This window comes from Caretta caretta, chromosome 6 (assembly GCF_965140235.1).
Source record: "Caretta caretta isolate rCarCar2 chromosome 6, rCarCar1.hap1, whole genome shotgun sequence".
Lineage (NCBI taxonomy): Eukaryota > Metazoa > Chordata > Testudines > Cheloniidae > Caretta > Caretta caretta.
Window position 1 is genome coordinate 118,337,418 of NC_134211.1, and position 24,095 is coordinate 118,361,512.

The following is a 24,095-nucleotide window of genomic DNA, read 5'->3' on the forward strand; positions in this document are numbered from 1 at the left end:
CTCACTTCATCAGATGCATCTGATGAAGTGAGCTGTAGCTCACAAAAGCTCATGCTCAAATAAATTGGTTAGTCTCTAAGGTGCCACAAGTACTCCTTTTCTTTTTGCTCTTGAGTTCATCCTGACTTTTGAAAGTGGATGGGCATCCTCAGCGCCACCTGAGCTATTTGAGCTGCAGAGCATTCAGCATTTTTGAACATTTTGCCCAGATATGGATGTAAGAGGCCTTATGGACCAGAGAGTTCAAGAACAGGAACCTAAAAATCTTGGCCTAGGTATCTGTAAAAGTCGATAAACTGGACAAGTTCTAGTTCTGTAACTAAGTACAGTATTTTTCCTTTCTTTCCCAACACACTCAACCCAGATCCTAGACTTTTGGCAGTATCTTGTAACTGACTTTCAAGCTCCTTGCATTTAAGTTTTCTCAGAAGTAAATGCCAATACATTCCCTATTTAATTGTAAAAATATTGGCTTCTCAGTCTGAGAATTTTGCATCTTATCCAGATAATAGTTTTAGAAATGGATTTATTCTTTGAATGTTTTTAGCAAGTTAACAATTTGTAAAAGACAGGCACTCTTGAGCATTTTACCCTTCAAGTCCCATTGACTTTCAATGAGAAGTCCCATTTCTCAAAGTGACTCAGTTATATGGGAGCCAAGGCCCTTAAGTCATTTAGGTGTTTTTGACAAATTTACCACACTTGTGTAATTGCTACAGAAAGTATGGATTCCAGGAAGGGTTTAAATTGTGTCTCAAGTATATAAGAAGACTGCTAAGAGCATGATTTTTAAAATATTGCCGTGTGATTGCCTTAAAGTTGAGACCGAAGCTATACTATCATTCCACGTGTATGTGACAGGTTCTAGTGACACCACATTCTAATGTAGCAAAATGAAAAGCGTTACCTTGCCACCAAAACTAGAGCTGAGCAGATGGTACAATCACATTTAGAGTTTAGCAAAATTCCATATCTTTAATCAAGTGCCAGGTGCATTTTTCATCTTATGTATATGCCAAGAGTCCAAATTTAACGGATTTCTCGGACAAATTTTTACGTGCTTTGTCTTTGATAGTTACTTTGACAGCTGGTAGAGTATGGAAAGATTTGCCCTTGTTATCACAAAAACGATATTTTCCCTCCCACTTTCATTCCATGTTTAATAACTGATCGTATGCTTGACAAAAAAGGAAAATTAAACATATACTTAAAAATCTATTGGCAATGACTGCACAAGTCTTTGTTCTGAAAATTTATTTAGTACGGAATAGGCTCAGATAAATGATTGACTTGATAGGTTTTGAGGTCAGCATCAGGAAATTCCTTTTTAACGCCTTAGAGATGATTTTACTGAAATCAGTGCACACCGATTAGCAGTAACCACATAAACAACAAAATCAAGAGGTCACTGTTCTCAATAGATAACACACTTCCCAAGGGGGCCTGGTCCACATATAGTTTATTGATGTAATAAAACAATACAGTTAGTGTTAGATCCAACCACAGAGAGAGAAAGAATGAGTGAATGAAAAATTTGTACAGTACATATAGGAAATAGGATGTTTGTGAGACAACTACTCATTTCAAAATCAAAAGGTTTCTAAAATATATTGAGTTATTGAAATCTACATGAATACATGGATGTTAACAGCAACAAGGTGCATAAAAACCAAAACATCAAATATTGAGCAACTCAGTGATGTACTAGGCAACTTTGCTAACAATGCATGATGTCTTACGATCTGCTTGAAATATCACCTATACCACACAGGGTAAACAAAACATTTAGATTTAATCTCAGATACACAATATTCGCATGAACTTCCACAACTACAGGCAGGGATTTTTCTGAGCTGGCGAAGTGACTACTTTAGGAACATCAAATCCTCTCTGTAAATTAAGAGAATGTATCCAAATAAAATGCTGCTATAGTCCTTTCCAGATAAAACCCTTCCCTTTTACTTAATACTCATTTCAGTCATAAGCATAATACAGCATTTAAGAACACAGTTTATATTACAACATGACTAAAACAATGACATCCTCGAGAATTAAACATGATTTCATAGGCAAAAAACAAAAACTGTCAAAGATTCTTCTCCTTAAAAACTAGTTTTATAAATGTAGACTATATTGCATGAGGAATTGCTGGTATTTTTCTTAAGAAAATATATTGTGCGATTGTGGCTACAATGCACTGCTGCAAAGCATTGTTGTTTCATATAAAAAAAATCATTAAAATAAAAATTTGTTTTAAAATAACTGACAAAGCATACATCTTCCCACTACTTATGAAGAGCAGGCAGGAAGTATTGACAGTTTTACTGTGTAACATTTTACTGATAAGAATCTTTCAGTGAAACTCTCCAGCCAAAAATAATAAAAAATAAATACGTTTTTAAAAACAGGTGCATATTTCAAAGCTGCTATTGCAAGGATGTTTTAAATGTAATGGACTTAAAGTCTATGTACCAAAGAACTATGAAAATGCACTATAATCTGAGTTGTTACATAAAGACTATATGAAAAAAGTCTGTCAAAATAAGTAAAGTAGAAAGGGGATCGAAACGGAACTAACTGAATTAGTGCAGTATTGTAGCCAGGCTTCTAAAATCAGATATAGAAAATATAAATAGACTGCTTTAGGTGATGATTCTCCAGTGTCCAAAAAAAGAACAAGTATTGTGAAAACTCAGTTAACTTGATCCAGAGCTCTGAGCAATTCTTCACCCTGTAGCAGGTTTCTGCTGCCTTGTATGGGAGCATTTACTTCGCAATCATAACTGGTAAGTTGTGGTAGTCCAGTCTCATCCATTGACTGTCCTAGGAGCTTACTCGCTATATCTAAAAAGGAAGAAGATAAAGATAAGGGCACAATACTTACTGTATTTTACATTTCCCAAATTAGCGTATATGGCGAGACAAGTTCCATTAGCCAATACAGCTTTAATAATATTTAATTTCCCCCCTCCCTCCCACATATAGGAACACTAACCAGTTGATAGTAAGATGATTGTCTTTTGTCCCACGCCATTCTGGCCATTAGATTTGCACCCTTTTACACGTTTCCAACAAAGTGATGCATTCGCTCCACAATCTTCTGACTGCTGGAATAAAGATCCCTTTAAAAAAAAAAACAAAAAACCCAAACCACTTATTTCTGCAGCTCATGTATGCAAAAATTTCAAGAGGAAATCAATCACCAGTTCTTGTCACTATAGTTACTAACATGCTGCTACTATTTAAAACTGAATTCATTCAGTACCTGAGAGAAAAAGTTTAAGAGCAAATTAGTGTAGACTGATGTTTAAAAGTAAAAGCGAGTCACTTTAAAAACAAAAAACATTAAGAAGGATAAAGATAACCTTGGTTTTAATAAAACCAAACACCATCCTCAAAATTAGGGTGCATGTATATGTATACATACCACCCCCCCCCAGCCATCCCTTACTACTTTTGCTGGTCACTCCCACTGTCTGAGGAGGCAGCAGCGTTCACTGAAGTGAATGGAAATAAAAGACACAGGAGAAGAGAGGAGAACTACTATGGCATTACTACTGTTCCCAAGCCCCACGTGCACAAAAGGTTAAATGGTTTTTATATCTAGTTATGTGAATTTTGCTCCCACACGGCAATTATCTTGCCTCCCAGCTCAGCTGCCCCCTTTCTTTTGTTCTCATTGTCAATGTGTAGGGCCCTACCAATCTCATGGCCATGAAAAACATGTCAGGGACTAAGAAATAAGCCCCTCCCCCTGACATCTGATCCGCCTCAGCCAGAGTCCAGGCTGAGTGGGGGTGGGGCACGATTTCTTCTTCACCTGCAGGGCTGCTCTCAGGGGGGAGTTCAGACCCACCTCCATGTACCTTTTGGGTTGGGGCCCCCACAGTTACACCACTGTGAAAACCTGAAATTGACCAATTTTAAAACCCTCTTGCCATGAAACGGATCAAAATGGACCCTGAATTTGGTCGGGCCCTACCAATTTGGAATCCTGACTCGTCCAATCACAGGCATGGCTCTAGAATCACTTTTGACAGCAGTAGACAAGAGATTCTGTGGTACAGGAGAGAGCAGAAGGCTCTGTGTGCCTTCATAGGAAAGTTATTGCTTTCTGGAATAGGTAAGAAAACAGGTCTGCTAAACCAGAAAGCAAGACAAAAGGAAAAGCCAACCATCTACAGAAATGCTTAGAAGCTGGGCAACAGCCAGCAAGAGTGCTAATTCTGATGCCTGGATTTGGAAGTTCTGTCCTTTCTCTGGCTGTTGAACATGGAGGGGTGAAGACAGTGGAATGTTGGGAAAATCCTAGAGACTAACATACTCAGGTATGTTGCTTTTCACTTTGAATTACTTCACTTTTTCGCTAAGAATTTTCTGCGTATGTGAAATCTATAGAAACAAGAGAACCTGCCTTTGGTGTAAAAAAGGTTAAAACGAATGACTCAATAGTCAGAAGATTTAAAAGTTACATTTTCACAGTAAGGTTAACTCAGCCACATTGTACTAGTATATAACTAGTATATTTTTTTGCGCAACGTAACAGTTCACTTTACCTTTCCTAACCTTTGATTCATTCGTTTTGAAATCTTATTACACCAATGTATTTTTCTTTTTAACCAAGGATACATCTACACAGCAAGCAGCACCATGGCAAAAGAGTCTCAGACCCTCGTCTACAGTGGGGCATGCTACAGTGCTAAAAATAGCTATGTAGGCATTTGGGTTCAGGGATGGGCTTCAGAGCTCCAGCCCGAGCCGGAATGTCAACCCAGCTATTTTTAGTGCTGTAATGCAAGCCCCCTGAGCCCACGTCTGTAGATCCAAGCTCTGAGGCTTGCTGTGTAGATGTACCCTAAATGGCCTTGTTTTAAAAAAAAGTTACACAAATAGTATATTCCAGTTTCTCTTCATGCACAGAACTATGGAACGTTACACTGACAGGAGCATAAAATCTTATGTGTAGCTCTTCAAAACCAGGATCTATATTTACATAACCCTAAAATATGAGAGTATAAACCTAAACTTAGCAGCAGTTTTCTTTTACACGTGCGCAACACACATTTCAAATGCTTACAGCTCCATTTGGGGCAGGCTGTACAAGCTGGTTTGGAGCTAGTCCTCAGTAAAACCTACACAGGGGTGGTCAAATTTACTGACCCTCAATCATCAGAAGCTCAAGAGCCCCATGTGCCTGCTGGGGCTTGGGGCTCCAGCCCTGTGTGGAGGGGAGATTTCAGAGTTCAGCCCTGTGATAGGCGCCTGCTCAGGGTTTCGTCTCTGCAAGGGGTGGGGGTGGCTGCGTGTCTCTCAGAGCTTCAGCCCCACAGGGGGCGCCTGCACCGACTGAGGGCTTCAGCCCTGCTCCTGCTGAAACCCTAAGCCCTGGCACACGTGCCCCAGAGGGCTGAAGCCCCGAGCCCCCAGCATGCGCACCCCGCAGGGCTGAAGCCCCGAAACCCCCCTCCCAGCCGGGCAGAAGCCAGAGCTGACAGGTGAGGGGGACGCGTGGGATCATGTGCCCCCCCCAGATTTTTGCCAGGGTTTGCTGTCCCTGCTTGGTCACATGGTGCTGCTGGGCCTCCTCCCTGCACGGCAGCTGCTGGAACCAGCAAGCTGGGAGCTGAGGCAGCAGGGAAAGGCAGTGGCAAACAGCTAGGAGCTGCAGGGAGAGCCGCTGATTTTGCTGCTGCCTCTCTCCGCAGAGCTAAGCAGCTGCCCCTCCCTGCAGGAGCTACCTCTCCATGCAGATTTAACATGTGGGAGCTGCAGGGAGGGGCCGCTTGAGGGTAAGAGGGGATGGTGTGCGAGGGGCAAGCATGACAAGGGGGGGGGGAGGAGAGTCCTTTAATTCGTGTCCCCCCTCTCAGCGGGCACCAGTCATCTCTGGCAGAAGCCCCTAGCCCCACCACCACCCTGCTGCAGGGCAGAAGCTCCAAGCTCCCTCCCCCAAGTCTGATAGGCGGAGAATGGGTGGTGGGCTAACTGTAAAAGAGTCGCATGCGTCTCACAAGTCATGGTTTGGCCACCCTGACCTAGGCACTGGAAAATTTAATCTTTTAAAGCACAACCTTTGAGTTACCTGTGTTAAAAATAGTAATTTTTCAAATACATGGACAGAAAGACGTTGCCTTTAAGCAGAGACAAAATCAGTAATGGAAATTTTAGCTAAAATGAGAAACTGAGAAAATTATGAACGTGAGAAAAAAGGGGATGACAGGCACTGTATAAATGGAAGCCTGAACAGAACCTTAATTATAGCAGCTGGCTTACACTGCAATACACGAAGCTAGCACAGATCATTTGCTATTTTATCAGTGGTGACATCTGTTGAAATGGCCTAAATGGGAAAAATATGGCAGCCATAGCGACAATAAGTAAGACACATGCAGCAAGAATCATTAGAACATTGATGGAGAACGATGAATTCATAAAAGGCTAATCAGGAAAAACCAAACATGCATGTGAATGCAAAGAGCAAAGAATGAAAAACACAGTGTTAGAATTTTTTTTTTTTTAAATAAAAAGATTAAGAGAAGCTAAGGAGAATAAAAACAAGAGTCTCTAAATTACCTAACAAAAAGCTTCAGGAGCTTTACAGAAGAACTGGATGTACAACAAGTTTCCCCCAGCCTTCTGGGAGACAAGAGGTAGATAGCCAGTAAACAAAATGTAAGCAGTCATTCCAAAGCCAGGACAGGATGTAGGGATAATTCACAATTCGGAAGAAAACACGCTTGCACTCTAGGGCATGCTAGCCTACAGCTACAAAGCAAAACAGAAAAAACAAAACGTCCCTGGCAGCAAGTCTTAGAGCCCAGGTCAACTGACTCAGGCTTGCAGGACTTGTGCGGTGGGGCTAAAAACGGCAGTGCAGGCATTCAGGCTCAGGCTCCGAAACGTAGCCAACCGGGGTGAGGATCTTTGAGTCCAGGTTCCAACCAGAGCCCAAATGTCTATACTGCTATTTTTAGTCCTGCAATACAAGCCCAAGTCAGTTGACCCAGGCTTTAAGACTTGCTGCCATGGGGTGTTTTTGTTTTTGTTTTTTGCTCCATATACACATTCTAAGACCACACTTATATTTCAGACCATCAAAGAATCAGAAAGTCTCGAGACGCATACTGTGATAGAGAATTAACTTGTGTGAAGTTTTTAAAGGGAATGGATTTTATTTGACAAGTGACATAGGCAATAAGAAATCTCTCTGAAGTTCTCAAGATACATCAAGGAGAGAGAAACGTAGCTGTACTAATGTCAAATCCCAGGATTTCAGAATACTGACTCAGTGTAAAAAAAACCCAAACAAACCCCAAACCAAAAATCCCCAGATGGAATTTTGCTAAAATAATTGTATGCAAGATGATAAAGTTGTGGAACACCCTGGTAAGTGAAACAATACAAACTACATAGCTGTTTAAAAGGAATTTTTCAGGTGCTATAAGGACAAGTGATGGGTTATTCACAAGTACAATCACTAACTACAGGACAGACTATGCCCTCAACCCTCTTTTTAGCCCATAATGTTCCCATTCTAACATTCTGATTGTGTCTATTCAAGGCACAAATGTATATAACTATAAATATATTTCTATTTGTAGGATTTACACATCTTTCCAAATCTGTGCTGCTCCTGTTCCAGGTATTTGCACACTCTGATTTTGAGGGACATGGAGATAAAGTTTGAAATAGTAATGACATGCACTGTTAGCAGGTGAACGTTCTTTTTAGTCTCATGTTCTTACAATGCCTTATTTTCTCCTTAGGAAACACATTCCAGGAAACTGTTTCACAAATGAAAAGTTTATCTTCTATCTAGCTGAGAAATTTGTCTGGGTGCAGAGGGTAGTTTAAAACTATTTTGACAGTGGGAAAGAATTGAAAATCAGGGGGTTTGCATTCAGGAAGACATAGGATGTTATGAACTTAAATGATTACTTTGGTCACAGGATTTTGCTGTACAACACTAGCTAAAGTCAGATTCTATATCAGTGGTTAATTCTGGAAACAGTAAGATTACAACTAATTTTAAAAGAAAAATAATACCAAAACTTACAATTCCCACTGCTTGAAAAAGCGAGCCATCATATTCCATCTTTCGCTTTCTCTGAGAGTTATGCAAAGCTAGCATCTTTGGATTTAGTTCTTCATTCATTGCAGATCTAAGAAAAATTGATTCAGTCCATTAAAGTTCCTACTATCCTCAAGCCAGTCTTTTATAAACACTTTGTAAAATAAATATTTCACAGTGACAGTCAAGTTAAATGTGTCCTAATTTTCTATGATTAGAAAGAATTCTAGCTTTAAATCTTGCTAAATCAACTACTTCTGATCCTAACATGGAAAACTGGCTGTCCTTTAAAAAGTTCTTCTCTACAGAAAAACAGAGAAAGCTTAAGTGTTTGTCATTCTGCTGTCCCTCCTTAGACAGCAGGCATGGGGAGAGCAATTAAAATATCCATTTTGCATGTCCATGCACAGGGAAAGCTACTTTGTTTTATCCAATGGATTGAAATTCTGATTTGGTGACACTGTATGTCATGATAAAAATCTGTTTTGGATGCTCATAATCCATATTGCTGAAGTCTGACTTATTTTAAGCAGAACATCTAAGCTTAAGGCATAACTACAGTCTCCGCATTCATCACAAACTGGGCAAGAAATTACTTATGCATACCCTCTCTCAATTGGCTTACTGGACTGTTTTATTTACACAACTCAGGTATGAAGAGGAGCAGAACAAAAATATGAACAAGAATGGTTCAATTGTTTGTTTTCTATACAAAGGCTTGATGTAAATAAAAATGCAAACAAGGTTCTGGGAAATTAACTCCAGTCTACTGTTGAAGTGCACTAAACCTAAAATCTTCTTTTAAAGCACAAACTAAGGTGTATAGCTTATTCAAAAAAAGAGATCAAAGACAATAGCAGATAATACTGTACTGGCTAATTTCTTCAAGATTAATGGGTAATGAGATTTCAGCTTCGTTTTTACAATACCTTTTACTCAAAGTGACTGTTAACAAATTGGGTGTTCCTGGATAAGATTTCTCCGTCTGGTCCAATGTTCCTTTTCCAGCCCTGATTGGAGATGCAGTTCGACTTCGATTTCCACCATATGGTGAGGCTGGGGCGCTGTTGGTTTCATTGATTATGAGGACAGGAGACTGAGAAACAAGTAGAGTCTTAATGTCATCCATGCATTCTGTTTTCACTGGTGTTATTTCCTCAGCGGCAGTAGAGGGCGTATGAGTTTGCTGAAATATGGTATTGGTGGCCACACTCTGAGTGCTCGCACAACCACTCTCCAGTGAAGGTGGCTGATCAAAGGATCGTAACTGGAAGTCATCATCCATTGGGATGTAAGGAGCTAACATCTCCAAGTCTAAATCAGTTTCCTGAAAGAATAATAAAACGGGTAAATAAAGTTTCTAGGGGATCTGTGCAATACCCAAGAATGCGTCATCATCTGTAAATAGTCTGCCACTTCCCCTCTCCCCAAACCTCTGGAATAGTGCTGTGTGAACACCATTTTTTTATATCTCAAAAACTATTTAGAAACAAGCTACCAACTCGTCTTCCATTTTCAGAAATACTGCTCCTGCATTTTAACACATTAATTTTAACATTTGATAAAATAAGCTTACAAATACTGTGCTCTAGGATACGCTTAAGATGACATTTAAGTTTAACTTAACGTACATACCTGAGTAGAGAATGGATTTTTTGCTTCTGTGTCTATTGCAAAGAGTTTTTCCACTAATTCCAGCTTAAACTCATTAGCCATATCATTATCCACATCAAAGCAATACTCATTGGGACTACGGGGCTGTCAAGACAAATCAATTCAATTTTAAGTACAAATTTTCAATTGGTTCAACATTGTGTTATTTTCCATTGTTTCAAGAAACAATGGGCTTAAACTGTAGCAAGGGAAGTTTAGGTTGGACATTAGGAAAAACTTCCTGTCAGGGTGGTTAGGCACTGGAATAAATTGCCTAGGGAGGTTGTAGAATGTTGAGCACTGGAGATTTTTAAGAGCAGTTTGGACAAACACCTGTCAGGAATGGTTTAGGTAATACTGGAGACTGGACTAGATGACCTCTCGAGGTCCCTTCCAGTCCTATGATTCTACAGCTTCACGCTAAAAAACCCCCATAAAAACATGCAACCAAACTATAATTGCAAAAATTTCATGAAAACTCAATGGGACTGGATAGTATTTGCATTCATCTAAATATGCCCAGAGTTTTCACCATCGTCAGCTTGAATAGATCGCCCCAATTTGGGGACTGTGGGACAGGTATAAATGTGTCAGAAGTTTATACACTGATTTGCTGTAACTCACTCATTAATTGCAATAAGCATATCTCTGAATCTTAAGTTCTTTAAAAGACGTACTCAAAACAGTTACATGCTTCATATGCAGTTTCAATCTCTAATTTTTTAAAAAACTGAAAATATAGCTTTCAAACTGAAAAGTAAAGTAATCTTTTATTGACAGGTCATGCTGTAAATATAATTTAACAGTACATGGCCACAATTTATAAATACAGTCAAAACAATTATGCAAATACTCTAAAAAACAAACTCCGTGGCTGCCATAGTGTCTAGAGATATTTACTCAAAAGCCTACCACACATTTATTTGGATGACTGTCTTCCCAAACTGTATGACTGACCTCAGGTGAACTTTGGTTAGTGCTTGCCTCAGAAGGGCTGGCTGGCTGTTCTTGCCTCTGGTGGCTGGAAAATGCAAGTTCGAGTGGCTCTGTGTTTGGCTCCAGCTTTGATACAACTTCTCTGTTGAGTGCAGGGTCAGCATTGCTACGAAGTGGCTTTGTGGCTTCAGAGGCAGGAAGTGGGGACATTGCCAAATTTATATTCTGCAATTTCTCACTGGATGAGGGGAGCATTACATCATTATACAAAGGAACTTCATCATATTGTTGCTCATCAGACTCTATAAAAATTAAAAAAAACAATCAACCTAAGTAAAAGCGCTGAGTGGGTCTATGGACCTCATTAAATAACAGCAGCTGAAATATTTTTTGTTAAGCAAGTGATACCAGCAGGTTATTTTCTAATGTTTATTTTAACATACACGAATATGATCAATCAGTAGGGTCTCTGACTTAAACACAAACCCACCATTACTGCTGAAATCTAAAGAGATAATCGTGTCTCCAGGAGCTGGTGCGAGCAAAGTTAAAGCATCTGGTTCCTTTTTAAGTTTTTCAAAGAGGCTGTTAGTATCTTCTAGGTCAGCCTTGCTGAATATTTTCATATCAGGAGACTCCACTGGTTTCAGCATGCACTCAGTCTGTGCAAGGGAAAGAAATAACTCCTTCTGTACAATCTCACTGTCAAAACCAAAAAGAAAGACTATTCTTTAAAGAGCAGCTAGCAGCTCATGGGAAGTTCAGAAACAATTCTGCCAATTCTATTTTGTTTCTCTTTGCTCGTCCTATGCATTTTCATTAACACAGAAGTTTTTAAAATTCTGTTATTGCCCATTCATCCCTCAAATTCAATCTTTTCAGAAACCAATTGTGATCATATAAAGGGATAACTTCACGTAAGTAATTATGACGGCTGTGCTTTATTAAAATGTCAGTAATAAACAGATTAAAAAAATACCAAACACAGATATGGAAATCTTAATTTTTTTTACACAACAATTATATGCTGTTTTACTGGTTATTACAGATTAATTCACAATTTTGAAGAAGTTTTCAAAAGATTTCCAAAAACAGCAAGTTGCAGTCAATATTAGCAATGCAGTTATTTTACCAGTGAAAAGTTAAAGTTTTGAGGAAACAAGAAAAGTCACACTTATGAAGAAGCGGGAGGAAAGATTATATTTTAACAGAGTTAAATAGTGTTAAAGAGGGACAGAGTTAACACACCACTGAAAAACTCCAGACAAAAAGGTAAAATTAGAGATCTGGACATCTATCTAGACCAGGGGAGGGCAAACTAAGGCCCATGGGCCAGATCTGGCCCATCAGGGCTTTCAATCCAGCTCGCAGGGTTGCCAGCCCTGCTGCGTGCCACTGCCACCCCAGAGCCACTTGAGGTAAGTGGCGCCGGGCCGGAGCCTGCACCCCTCCTGCACCCCAAACCCTAACCGCCTATCCTGAGCTCCCTCCTGCACCCCAACCCCCTGCCCTGAGCCCCCTGCCGCACCCCTCCTGCAGAGTCCTTCCTAATTCTACATTCAGATTTTCCCATTGACATCAATGGGAGTTCTAGGTATACATTAAAGAGCGACTCTACTTCTCAGTTTATTGCTCCCTTAACCCTGTAACTGGCACTTTTCTAGGCGAATGCAAAGCATTGCTTGTAAAGGAAATAGTAAATGCCAGAACCTATCTAACATGAGGTCAGATCCTTTGGGCTTTGGCTCAATCTACAATGAAGAAACATGCAAAAAGTGTTTAACTACTCACAGCTTACCTCAAGACGTAATTTACACACACTATGCACTGTGGTTGGGAGTTCTTAGTGCTGTATATAACAGTTGCTTGAGTTTCAACCCAGACATATCCACCGTGTTTAGCAAGCATTCTGTACTGTCCTGTAGTCACTTGCCCTTTAGTGAACACTAAAGCAGAAAGGTCAACTTTAGCTATAAAAAGTCACTTCATTATTCTAAAGCAAAAATAAACAATCACTTCAGAGCCACACTCGCTATTAAAATCTTTCAAGTAGTTCCCTCCCCACACACCCCCTCCCTATCTTATCTAAAGGACTTAAATTACAGAGAGTTATAGGTCTGTCTTTCCACTTACTATCATGATGAGTTTTGGTCAGATGATCAGAGTCCAGAGCATGATAGTATTCATAGATGGAGTGACCCAAGAGTTCTTCTGGCTCATATCCCATCAGCTCTGTAATTCTTTATATTGAAAAGAAGAAAGAAAAAAAGTTAAGTGAAAGCAGAAATAGAGAAGTAGATAAGAACATGAGAATGGCCCTACTGGGTCAGACCAATGGTACATATAAGCCCAGTATCCCATCTTCCAACAGCGACCAGTACCAGTGCGTCAGAGAGAATGAACAGAACAGGGTAATTATTGAGTGATCCATACTGCCGTCCAGTCCCAGCTTATGGCTGTCAGAGGTGTAGGGTCACAAGAGCATGGTGCTGCATCCCTGACCTCTTGGCTAACAATCATTTATTTTTATGATTAGATGAATATATTTAATGCAGATGTTAATGGCTCTAAAGATACAATCTCTTCCAAACCAGAAACTCCCAGATGAATACATTGCCAACAACAGTGGTGCGTTTAAATGAGAGTTTTCCTTTCAAGCAGGGTTAAACTGAGGAAACTTATCTCTTCTGATGTTTGCCTAACTCAAAGATCTCATAGTCCTATTCCACTAGTCTTTCTAGGCACAGTTTTACTACCAGCTGGAATGTTCATAACCCTCCACTTCTGGATATTAAAATCTAATCTCAGCTCTTTATACATCAATTTTTCTCTTATTAAATACAGGACAGTGGCTACTCTGAAAGGATGTAGTATGCCATTTGTACTATAATAATAGTATATTCAGAAGTTAAATCAATACTAATTAATACTATATTCAGAAGTTAAATCAAATATAGATAAGATATTATACCTGCTTCAGCACTATTTTATTCTGTAATTGTTTAAGATGAATAAGAATCTGAAATTTCAGCAATCCTAACTTTTACAAGCGCAATCCCTTTAACCACTAGATGGCAGTGTTGTGCACAGAACAAAAGCAAGAGCACTCAGTTTAGCTGCCAACAAAAGAAACCAGAGAAACAGAACACACAGAAATGGCACTGATCTCACTAAACTGGCTGAATCGGTGCAATTTCTGCATGCACACCAGTTCCGAAAAAACACTTGCACTAACATACAATATTTGTTTGAATCTAACAGCAACCTGATGAAGCAACAGTTTACGTTAGAAGCAGCAATCTCCGACCACTGCTTATTCTATCAAGAAGTAGTAGCATACACTGGTATTGATCGCAGTTTTAAATCCAATGTTGTAAAGTTACTTATTCCATATTCTGACCTTGTCAAACTAAGTTTTCACTACGAGCTTGTTAGATAAATTCATTTTGCTCAGAAGTGGTCAACTGTACACATGCAAGAAAGGTTTATAAAGAAATACAAAACACTGAAATTAGCAGCTGTGTTACACCCCAGAGGTGGCTGCACTTCACTGATGGGTAAAAGGGTATCTGATTTTTAAAATGCCTTTAGATCCTTCTGGATGAAAGGTGCTACTCTGCCAATTCAAATTCTTCCAAAAGTGATGAATCCATACAGGAATTATTTCCTTAATGTAGTAAACTTCTCAGGTTAAAAAAAAAAAAAAAGAAATCCTTGCTTTTTACATAAAATATATTGACCAATTAAAAAATGACAAGCTAGGTAAAACTTGAAGTACCACATATGAACTCAGTTTTATAGATAGGTGAAAGTTAAGCAATAAAACTACTACAAGTATAAAAACTACAATAATGCATTGAATGTTTGCCAGAGCTTATATTTGGCTTTACCTTTCATCACAATATGAAAATTTCATATCCAGGCTGTGGCGACTGAGGAATGTCTTGCTGTCCAAAGGGACTTCAATGTTTGATGGATGAGGGATAGGTACACAGATCAACACCAAGCATGTCATGGGAGGCTTCTTATATCCACAGAGAGTCTGATTATTGCAGGTATCATACACACGAACATGCCCTGTACAGTGAAGTACCTATGAGGGGGGGAGGGGGGAAAACATTTAAAAAACTAAGTTCTGTATTGGAAAAGGAGATTGACATAATAACTGTTTTAGTTTCATAAGTGGGCAGTGGCCTTCCTCTCTCCCTCTGCCCTAGGTGAGCTATTGGTGTCCGTAACCAAAATGCAATAGCAGCATTCAAGCAATATACATGACATCTGCTACAGTTATGTTTAAAAAAAATTCCTCCCCACTTAAACTATGCACATTAAAAATGTTAAGTTGGCTACCAACTTTTTTTTCCTTTTTGGTGCTCACTGAATTTACACTTAAGTTAATTGATTCATCTTTGAAAATTGCCTCTACAGCCAACAGACGAGTGCAATCACTCATCAGTGACATTGTGCATTAGCAGATGGTGTTTGATTGCTTGTATTTCAATTTGAAACACAGACAGAAGATACAGCTTATATTCTGTTTGAAACAGACACAGAAGACAAAGCTGTATTTTGCATTCTTTGTGGGGATTAAGGTGGAAGGAGAGAGTTCCAACACACTCCAAATAGTCCTGAAAGACAAAAGCCTGGCAATCACTTTGCCTCCCTATGAGTCTGAAGTCAGAATTGTTTCTAAGAGTGGGGAGCTGATCATGAATACATGACAAACTGAAAGCCATGGAAAAACCTTTCTGATCAGAGTGTAATAGAGTTACCACAGTTAAGGTCACTTTGTGAAGGAGCCTAGCATTATTATACCTCTTTTGCTGGTTCTCCCCCACACCATAACCGGAATAAAATATAGCTAATTTGAGTCTCTTTAAATGGATCGAGACTCAAATTAACTATATTTTATTCCAGTTATGGTGTGGGGGAGAACCAGCAAAAGAGGTATAATAAAGCTAGGATCCTTCACAAAGTGACCTTAACTGTGGTAACCACTTTAAAGTCAATCAGGATCAGTCATCATCATGATGTAATCCTAGTTAGTTTTATGCAAGAGCAGGAAGCTTCACGCAAATATTTTAATGATTAGTGATTCCTGATTTAAGTTGAAAGGTCAGTATTAAAAAGGTTCTCTTATTTTGAAAATGACTGTTCAGTTACATCCTAGGCGTGTTCTAAGTTGCAGTGCAGCATACTTAAGAACTTCTAGTCAAAAGAGTGCACTGTAGGTTTTACCAAATCAGCAAGAAATTGGAGAATGCTAAATTGCACTACTGCAAGCTAATTATTTTATACTTTGTTCCAAATGTGGATACTTGTACCTGATGAGATCTGAAAAGCAAAGGTTCTAGTTATATCAGTATTCATGTATACCCCATGGTTGGTTACCTTCCATGTTGCAGACTTTATATTCACGGTCCTTCCCCTGCTGGTCAGCGTGCACTTCATTCTGAGGAAAAAGCTACGCTCTGTATTCTGTTCTTTGCCCTTTTTCATAGGACCTAATAAAAAATATTAAGTGAAATGTGAGTATTTCATCACCTTCACAAGCTTCAAATAAGTGCAGCAAAACTAGCTGTGTGACTAGAATAAAGGACACATGAAAGTAGGGATGAAATGGTTATTTTTGTGTGAATGATGCATGCTGGGAGGCCTGACCGCATTTTAGATATGAGGAGTTTTCAAGTAAGTTTTTACTCTGAGATAGGCAAAAGAGGATATTGCAATGCTGGACCTGCCAAAACAAGGATAGGTTCAAGGTTCCATTTACAGTAATCCCCCTGATTTCAACGTGAGGACAGATGGGGGAGAGAGAAAGAGAGAGAGACTGACTGAGAATTAATGTGTATTGTTCTTCCCCCATCTCTATTTTAAACACACAAGAAAATTAGTCTGAACCCTCTCCACACCCAATAACTCATGGTGGGTGGGGGAAAAAAGAAGGCTAGATATATTGTACCAATTTTGGCCTATCTTTAGGTTTTCAGTATTTAAAAAATAAAAAACAAACACAAACACTATTTCAATTCAGGATTAATCATCTGCATGATTTACTGAGAGTAACATGCTGCTGCTGCATAGAGGTCTCCAAGACTGGGACCGAAGCTGATGCCTAGCCACTCAGGGTGGGATTGATGTTGAAGGAGAATCACAGCTCCTTAATAATGGGTACTTGGCTCTGTTTTGACCCATAGCAGCCTTTATTGACAAACAGCTCTATACCATCTGGAACACTACAAGGGATTTTATGGAAATTAAGGAACCTGCTTCAAAGAGTTTACAGTGCGAAGTAGAGAAACACAGAACATGAACACAGGTTTCAGAGTAGCAGCCGTGTTAGTCTGTATTCGCAAAAAGAAAAGGAGGACTTGGGCACCTTAGAGACTAACACATTTATTTGAGCATAAGCTTTCGTGAGTTACAGCTCACTACAGATCTCCCCACTATATTTTCCACTGAATGCAACCGATGAAGTGAGCTGTAGCTCACAAAAACTTATGCTCAAATAAATGTGTTAATCTTTCAACAGTTCTCTCACCCTATTTCTCCTCCCCCCCCCGCCATCCTTTGCCTATCTTCATGTTCTGTAAAAAGAAAAGGAGTACTTGTGGCACCTTAGAGACTAACAGTTCTATTACACATCTCACCCCCAAAACTATTTTATTATAGCACCAGTCATGACAGCAGGAGTTAAGATTGTGTCCATGTCCCTGTTACAGATACAGGAATGTGTCTATATATGAACTTAGAATTGTACAATAAGTATGAACCAAGTTTTGAAACACACCTTCAACTCCCTTGAAGTCAATGGAGAAATCTTAGTGCAACCTAATATTAATGGATCCCATTTTATGTTACTGTACAAATCATCTAATTGTGGTGCACCTGGATTCATTAACAAACTTCTGAAGACTAATCATGATTTTTAAAGCGTTGTGATAAAAATGAGAAGTCTGAATTTCAGAGAGGTCTATTTCAACAGGAACAAACTGCTCAGACTGGGCAGAGAAGGTGCAAACTGCCTCATCAACACAAGTGTAAGCAGCTTAGTGCCTTTGTGAGTGGAAACAGATGGACAGATGAGGTTTGGGGATGGTGGGAGAATTAGTTTGCAGGAATGCATTCATAATGACTTTATGCCACCAATTTGACCTGGTACAATTTGGAAGCTTACAGAACACAGGCTCATTCTAGCATACATTACAGCTATGCACTAGTCTGTTCATACTCTGAAGACAACACAGTTATGACATTCACAGGAAGAAAAATGGATAGAATGCACATGTTCAGAGGATCATAGCAATAACATATCAACTCAAAGTTTTTAAAACAGCACACAGTTTCTGGGTGCATGAACTAGGCAAAGCATATTCAGAAATCTACAATTCACAATATTACCATCATTATTACTTTCTGAATAATCTGTCTAAACATCTTAATGTGTGGTTGTACTCTGAGGAGCAGCTGTATAAAGATGGCACATTTACTGGTTCTTGGTGACTTAGATCTATGCAAGTTGTTTTCAAATTGACAATTCTGAAAACACAATCTGGGATCTGAAACTAAACTGTGCTGTGATTGTACAGCATTACTAATAAATGTTTCTGCTAGCCAAATGTTAGCTTCAGTTACACCTGTACGATCACATACAGCAATATTTAGCACCAAGACTGAAAACGGGTTAATAATTCTGTTATATGTGAGCCAGAACAAAACCTAGGTTATTCAAAGCCATGTTAGCCTTGTAGGGATAACAAATAAAGACATACTTTTGTTATTGCAGTCAGGAAATAGAACTCAATTATATACAGAAAAGAGATCTTCTGAGTGAGGGGGTAGGTAAACCATGTTGAAAACTGACTAATTTAGACATGCCAGAATGGGTCTACATTGTATCTACTTATTATGAAACGTTAGTCTTTAAAAAGAATTTATCTTTGCAACAGATCCATTTATATCCTGCTGTATTGAATATAGCATTGCTTCAAGTACAAAGATCCAATTTAGCACTGGATGCATGGACCAGTAATGATGGCAGGAAGATTTAGAAAATTCAGTATTAATATTAAAAGGGCCTGTTTTTCCTTTACACTGGCTTTAAACTAGTCTTCTCCACTGACTTCAGAGTCACTCCTGATTTACCTTGGTGTGAGAAAACAGAATCAAGTCCTACACATTTTGATGACATGTAGGAATTTATAATCATCTTCTGTTTAATCATTCCAGGGACTCAGGGTAGGTCTACAATGCGGCTGGAGGTATAATTATCTGTGCTAGCTTTGATCAAACCAGCGCACTAAAAATAGCAGTGCGGGTGGCAGTTAAGGTTAGCCACCTGCGTACAATCCTGTCCGAGACCCTAGGTAAGTATTCAGGTAGCTAGCCCACACCTTCACAGCTACGCTGCTCTTTTTAGTGTGCTAGCTCAATCGAAGTTAGTACAGGTATGTCTATCCAAGTTGGAAATTACACCCCACCTGCGATGTAAACCTACCCTCCGTGACATTCTCCCCTTCAATAAGCACAGTGGCTTTGCTTGGCTGCCACCTATCCAATATCTGAACTTTTTCCCCTATTTGCTGCAGTGGAAATATAGTAGCTCAATTGCACAGTCTACACTGAGCCTGGAAATGGCTGATGAGTAAAAGGATTGTGGAAGTTTTAATTTTTGCTAGTGCAGTTGGAGAAAATGGGATTTGTGTGTTCCATTCTAGTACAGAGAAAACAAAACTATGAAATATACTCTGTGTCAAAGACAGTAACTTCAGAATAAAGAACTGCAGTGAAGCAACAGCTTAGTCAAAGACCAGTATTAGCTGAAGATTCATTTTACTTTAAATATTTTTGGTTAGTCCTAAATTCATGCCAAAGCAAGATCTAAAATCATCTGAAATTTATAAAGCTACTGCATGATTCTTTTCTATACCTTTTCTGAGAACTGCAACCTAAATATAACTTCTTCCAGCATCCTGTGGAAAGATTTGCCCTGCACAGACACTCCAAGACCAATACAGAAAAATACAGATTTATTATCTTCAAATTCTTCTATATCAACCAATTAAGATGTTCTTTACACTCACCCTACCTCTAAATGTTTCTTATCTTTTACGCATTTTCATTCCTTCCATCTTCAATAATTTTATTTGATACAAACTTTTTTTTTTTTTTAAAAAAGCACTACTGAGAGATATGAGTTACTCGGAACATCCATCCCCTGAAGTAGCGTGAGATCTCGGTAGAATTTGAGTTGTTTCTGACACCTCTTACTATAGTGTCCCAACTAGATTTGTTGTGAGCTCTGAGAAGTGAAGTGTAGCAAGTAGTTCTCTCCACTGACTCCTTTTTTCCCCTTCACAGTTATTTTATTCTTTAAATACCTTTGGTGCCTGTTCTAAAGAAGCCACAGAAGTCTCAGTAACCAGGTAACTGTGGATTCAGGCTTTTTCCTATTCAAGTAAATGAGGTAAACAATATCAAAACTGATAATATCTGCAGCTGATTATACAACACTGATAGGAACCGTCTGTCATTAAATTAAAGAGTAGCCTCTTCTTACCATTTCTATGTGTAAGCATTTCTCTCAGCTCTTCATGGTCACATGGGTGGGTAAAATCGAACACAGTGTGCCCAGTCAGCTCAAACTGTAGAAGTAAAAAAGAGTGTGAGTCTAGCTCCGAGTAGTCAAGAATGTACAGTAGGCACGACATTGTAATTGCATTTAAAGATGTGTCAGTATTTCACCTGAGTGAGCCCCATACACTTGTTCACATTTTCAGACATGTAAATCATGTCACCATCCTCGGAAAGAACCATGACAAATCCATCAAGGGCTTTTAAGTAAAAGCAATTCATCTCCTTCTCCATTTTGGCTTCTGTCTCCAGGTCACCTAGAAGAGCCCACATTTTTATTGTTTTTTAGATGAAACTCACGTAATTCACACTTTGTTGCCTGAAGTCATCCCACACATTAACAGCTATTTTGACAGGCTACTCACCAAAAACAGCACAATTCTCTTACTGGGATACTTAGCTGGAGAGATGGTTGTCCTGATTAAGCATCTCACTTAAAAACATGAGCTTTCAAAGACTGTCTGATAAAAACTTAGTAATACCACATACTATGTTCAAAAATGCCAAAATAAAAGTAACGGTTGCTGCATTTTACCTTTATCTGATCTTTTTTCTTTTAAACTTTAACAACTTCTGCATTAAATGACAAAAGTTTGTATCATTCATCTCTAACGTCTTGGTAAATGCCACTTATTTACCAGGTTTCAGAGTAGCAGCCGTGTTAGTCTGTATCCGCAAAAAGAAAAGGAGGACTTGTGGCACCTTAGAAACTAACACATTTATTTGAGCATGAGCTTTCGTGAGCTGAGCTGTAGCTCACGAAAGCTTACGCTCAAATAAATTTGTTAGTCTCTAAGGTGCCACAAGTACTTCTTTACTTATTTACCAGGCACTGACTAGATGGGTCCTCTATTACACAGAGTTTAAACTACTATCTCACTTATGCAGCAGTCACTCCCCATCGCTACCACTATTTCCTGGAACACGTATTACTGAGGCGTATCTTAAGTGGAGCACAACATATAATGGTTTTCAGTGGTTTCATTTAAACAGGAATGCTCAAATTTAGCAAACCTAATCTTAGATCTACCAACTACATATGGGGTCCTGTGAGCTATCTTGGGTATAATCGACCTCCCTTCTCACAAGGGAAGCAGGCAGAGTGGAGATGGTGTCAAGTTTTATGCCCAGAAACTTGAGAGCCTGATTTTTGTGGGGGAGTCACAGCTGAGATTTTTAAAAAATAAGATAATGGTGCTGGTCTTCTTAGGGATCCAAGAGATATCAGGAATAAGTATAAGAAAAATGGAGTGTACGTTACAGTTTAGGCCCCCCTCAGCCTGGCTGTATCTATTTAATCTCTCTCCCCACAGTAAAAGGTAACGTTCTAGTTTTTCTAGTGTCTTCATTGATATCCCAATGGAGGGAGGCTATCTTTAACCAATGTAAAAGGCAAGGGGCAAGTTCAGATCACTCAGACCCCTTTCCTGGCCTCTCTGTTGGTAAGCCATAATAAGTTTATTCACTTACTTGCATCTAACAGCTTTCTCATGCGTAAGTAGCTGATAGTCAGCCTCATAATGGAGGCCTTGTCAAGGTGTGCGCTGACAGTATGAGGAAGAGGCAGCTGGTGAGCAAGTTCATAGAAAACTTCAGATTCCTTGCTTCTTCGGCATCTGGCTGCATCTCTCGACTTCTCCTTTCTGCGATCTGAACTAATCCTGTATGAATAAAATTTTAGATTATTAACATACATTGGAGGCAACGTTATCACAGTGACACAAACACATTCCTTCCGCCTTTATATCTAAGCTACTTGTTTAGACAACAATTGTGGATTGACAATACTACACTGCAGCTTCAATGGAAATATTCTTGGCATTTCCAAGTGTGACCGTTACAAGATTAAATTGGCAAATGCAAAAAAGATTTATAAACAAAGTTTGTTTAAAAAATAAATAGTTTATCTAGAAGTAGCATGCCTCATTCTTCTGAGAATATCAAATTACTGTGCTAGTGAAGTTTCACTACATTCAGTCATCAACTTAATTTTAACATGGCAAAAAAGAGAGCTCCTGTTCTTTCACCTAAAGCACTCCCCTGTCCCCTTTTCTCTACCATGATGGACAACACTGCTGCCCTACCTGTCAGAGTTTATAATCTTGGCTTTATATTTGACTCAGCTTTTTTACCCACCTCTCCAGACCTTGTCTAAATCTTGCGGCTTCTTCCTCAACATATGCAAGACATGACCTTTTCTACTCACTGCTGAACTCTTGATCAAGCCCTGACCATCTCATGTCTTGATTATTGTGAACTCCTCTTCTCTGGCCTCAATCCTCCAAACTTGCCCTATCCTTCAAATTCACTCAGAATACAGCTGCTAAAGTTATTTTTGGTTTGTTGCTCTGACTACATCACACACACCTCTCTCTCTCTCTCTTTTTTAATCCCCTCCATTGGTCCCTCTTCTCCTAATGCATCAGACAAACTTCCTGTCCCTACTTACAAAGCTCTTAACAATTTAGCCCATCCCTTCCTATTTGACCTATCATCACAAGGTGGGCTCTGCCAAAGATGCCAGCCTCACTGCCTAATCCTCCTTTTCCTCCATCAAACACATCTATACTCTCTCCTATGCTGGTCCTTGTCACTGGGAGCTTATCCCAGTTGTAATCTGTAACGCCACCACCTTCAAGTCCTTCCTCAAAACTCACCTCTGCTGGGATGCACACAGTAAGTTACAATCAGATAATGACTGGGCAGGTGGCAAGCTGTGACTGTGACAGATGGACAATATTCCGAATAAACCTTAAGGGTTAATACCTTTGGGGTACATTGTATTAAAATGCAATTGTGTGTGTGTTATTGTGGCATTGTATGTACATTCCGCAGGAGGGAAGCGGGGAGACTCATGCACTTCCTCCATTATCAACCATTTAAAGCTACTTCCTGGAGAGGTAAGCATATACTAGTTCAAGTGTATTCTCCAGGGACCAGAAGAAAAATAAAGGGTTTTTGGATAAACAACTTGATTTTAAACTGGCTCATGACCTTCTTCCTGATTCATTGAACAGTCCTTAGGGTAGGTTTGGAAAGACTGGGCCTACTGGGTACTTGTTCTGAGTTGCAGCGGTGATGAACTCATAACCACGAGGAATCAGCTTGGGTGGGGAGTAGAAGGATTGCTCCTGCCAGAACCTATGTTAGAGTGAACTCTGTTAAGCTTATTAGTATGTAAGTAAGTTCTTTTACTGTTTTTAGTATGTTTTCTCTGTAATGCTTTTTACCTTAAGAATAGGCTTGCATAAGAAGTGCTGTGTGGTGCCTTATAACTTTGGCAATTAAAGACACGTTAACGGTCTCTGAACAGAAAGCAAGCAGGTGTCCTTGGACAATTTATCTGTGCTGGGAATAAACACAGTAAAGGCAGGAAACTGTGCAATCTGGAAATACCCCAGTCAGAAAGGTCTCTACATAAGAGGCAATAGCTGAGGAGCTAGAAAGCTGAGAGTATCCCTGTTGTACACTGAACGGAAATATAGATGCAGTTGCCCTGAACTGCTACATACGGTGGTAGCAGGTATGCGATCTGTAACAATGTGAATTGCTAAGTGCCAAAAGCAGTAAAAGTACTGTAGAAGGAAAAACAGAGAAAAAAGCATTGACAGTCCCTTTGGGAAAAGAAATAGCGAAGAGAGAAAGAAGGGAAAATGAATTATGATCAGCTAAAGAAAACGTGGCTGATTGAGTTATGAAGAGAAAGGGAAATTAGAACCAAAGAAACAAAATCACAGTTGATTTGTTGTGTTCTAATGACCAGTCGAGAAATGATGATCTGTGTTGCTGCTGAAAGAGGGAC

The 24,095-nt window shown here is 39.3% G+C and overlaps 1 protein-coding gene and 1 long non-coding RNA gene across 2 annotated transcripts in view; one reads left to right on the plus strand and one right to left on the minus strand.

Moving 5' to 3' along the window:
• The window catches only part of LOC125639157 (uncharacterized), a 92,673-nt gene that overhangs the window by 8,799 nt on the left and 59,779 nt on the right, over window positions 1-24,095 (plus strand). The gene's annotated exons all lie outside the window — the stretch shown is intronic.
• HIF1A (hypoxia inducible factor 1 subunit alpha) overlaps window positions 1,443-24,095 on the minus strand; it is a 41,625-nt gene continuing 18,972 nt past the window's right edge. Inside the window, exons 2-15 of the mRNA XM_048855734.2 lie at window positions 21,764-21,954; window positions 20,405-20,550; window positions 20,220-20,304; window positions 16,052-16,164; window positions 14,551-14,753; window positions 12,794-12,900; window positions 12,459-12,606; window positions 11,151-11,362; window positions 10,682-10,962; window positions 9,707-9,829; window positions 9,001-9,398; window positions 8,057-8,162; window positions 2,996-3,122; window positions 1,443-2,844 (exon numbers count right to left, since the gene is read on the minus strand). Coding sequence (XP_048711691.1) covers window positions 2,693-2,844; window positions 2,996-3,122; window positions 8,057-8,162; window positions 9,001-9,398; window positions 9,707-9,829; window positions 10,682-10,962; window positions 11,151-11,362; window positions 12,459-12,606; window positions 12,794-12,900; window positions 14,551-14,753; window positions 16,052-16,164; window positions 20,220-20,304; window positions 20,405-20,550; window positions 21,764-21,954 — 2,392 coding nt within the window. The 3' untranslated portion in view covers window positions 1,443-2,692. The remainder of the gene's footprint in view (window positions 2,845-2,995; window positions 3,123-8,056; window positions 8,163-9,000; window positions 9,399-9,706; window positions 9,830-10,681; window positions 10,963-11,150; window positions 11,363-12,458; window positions 12,607-12,793; window positions 12,901-14,550; window positions 14,754-16,051; window positions 16,165-20,219; window positions 20,305-20,404; window positions 20,551-21,763; window positions 21,955-24,095) is intronic.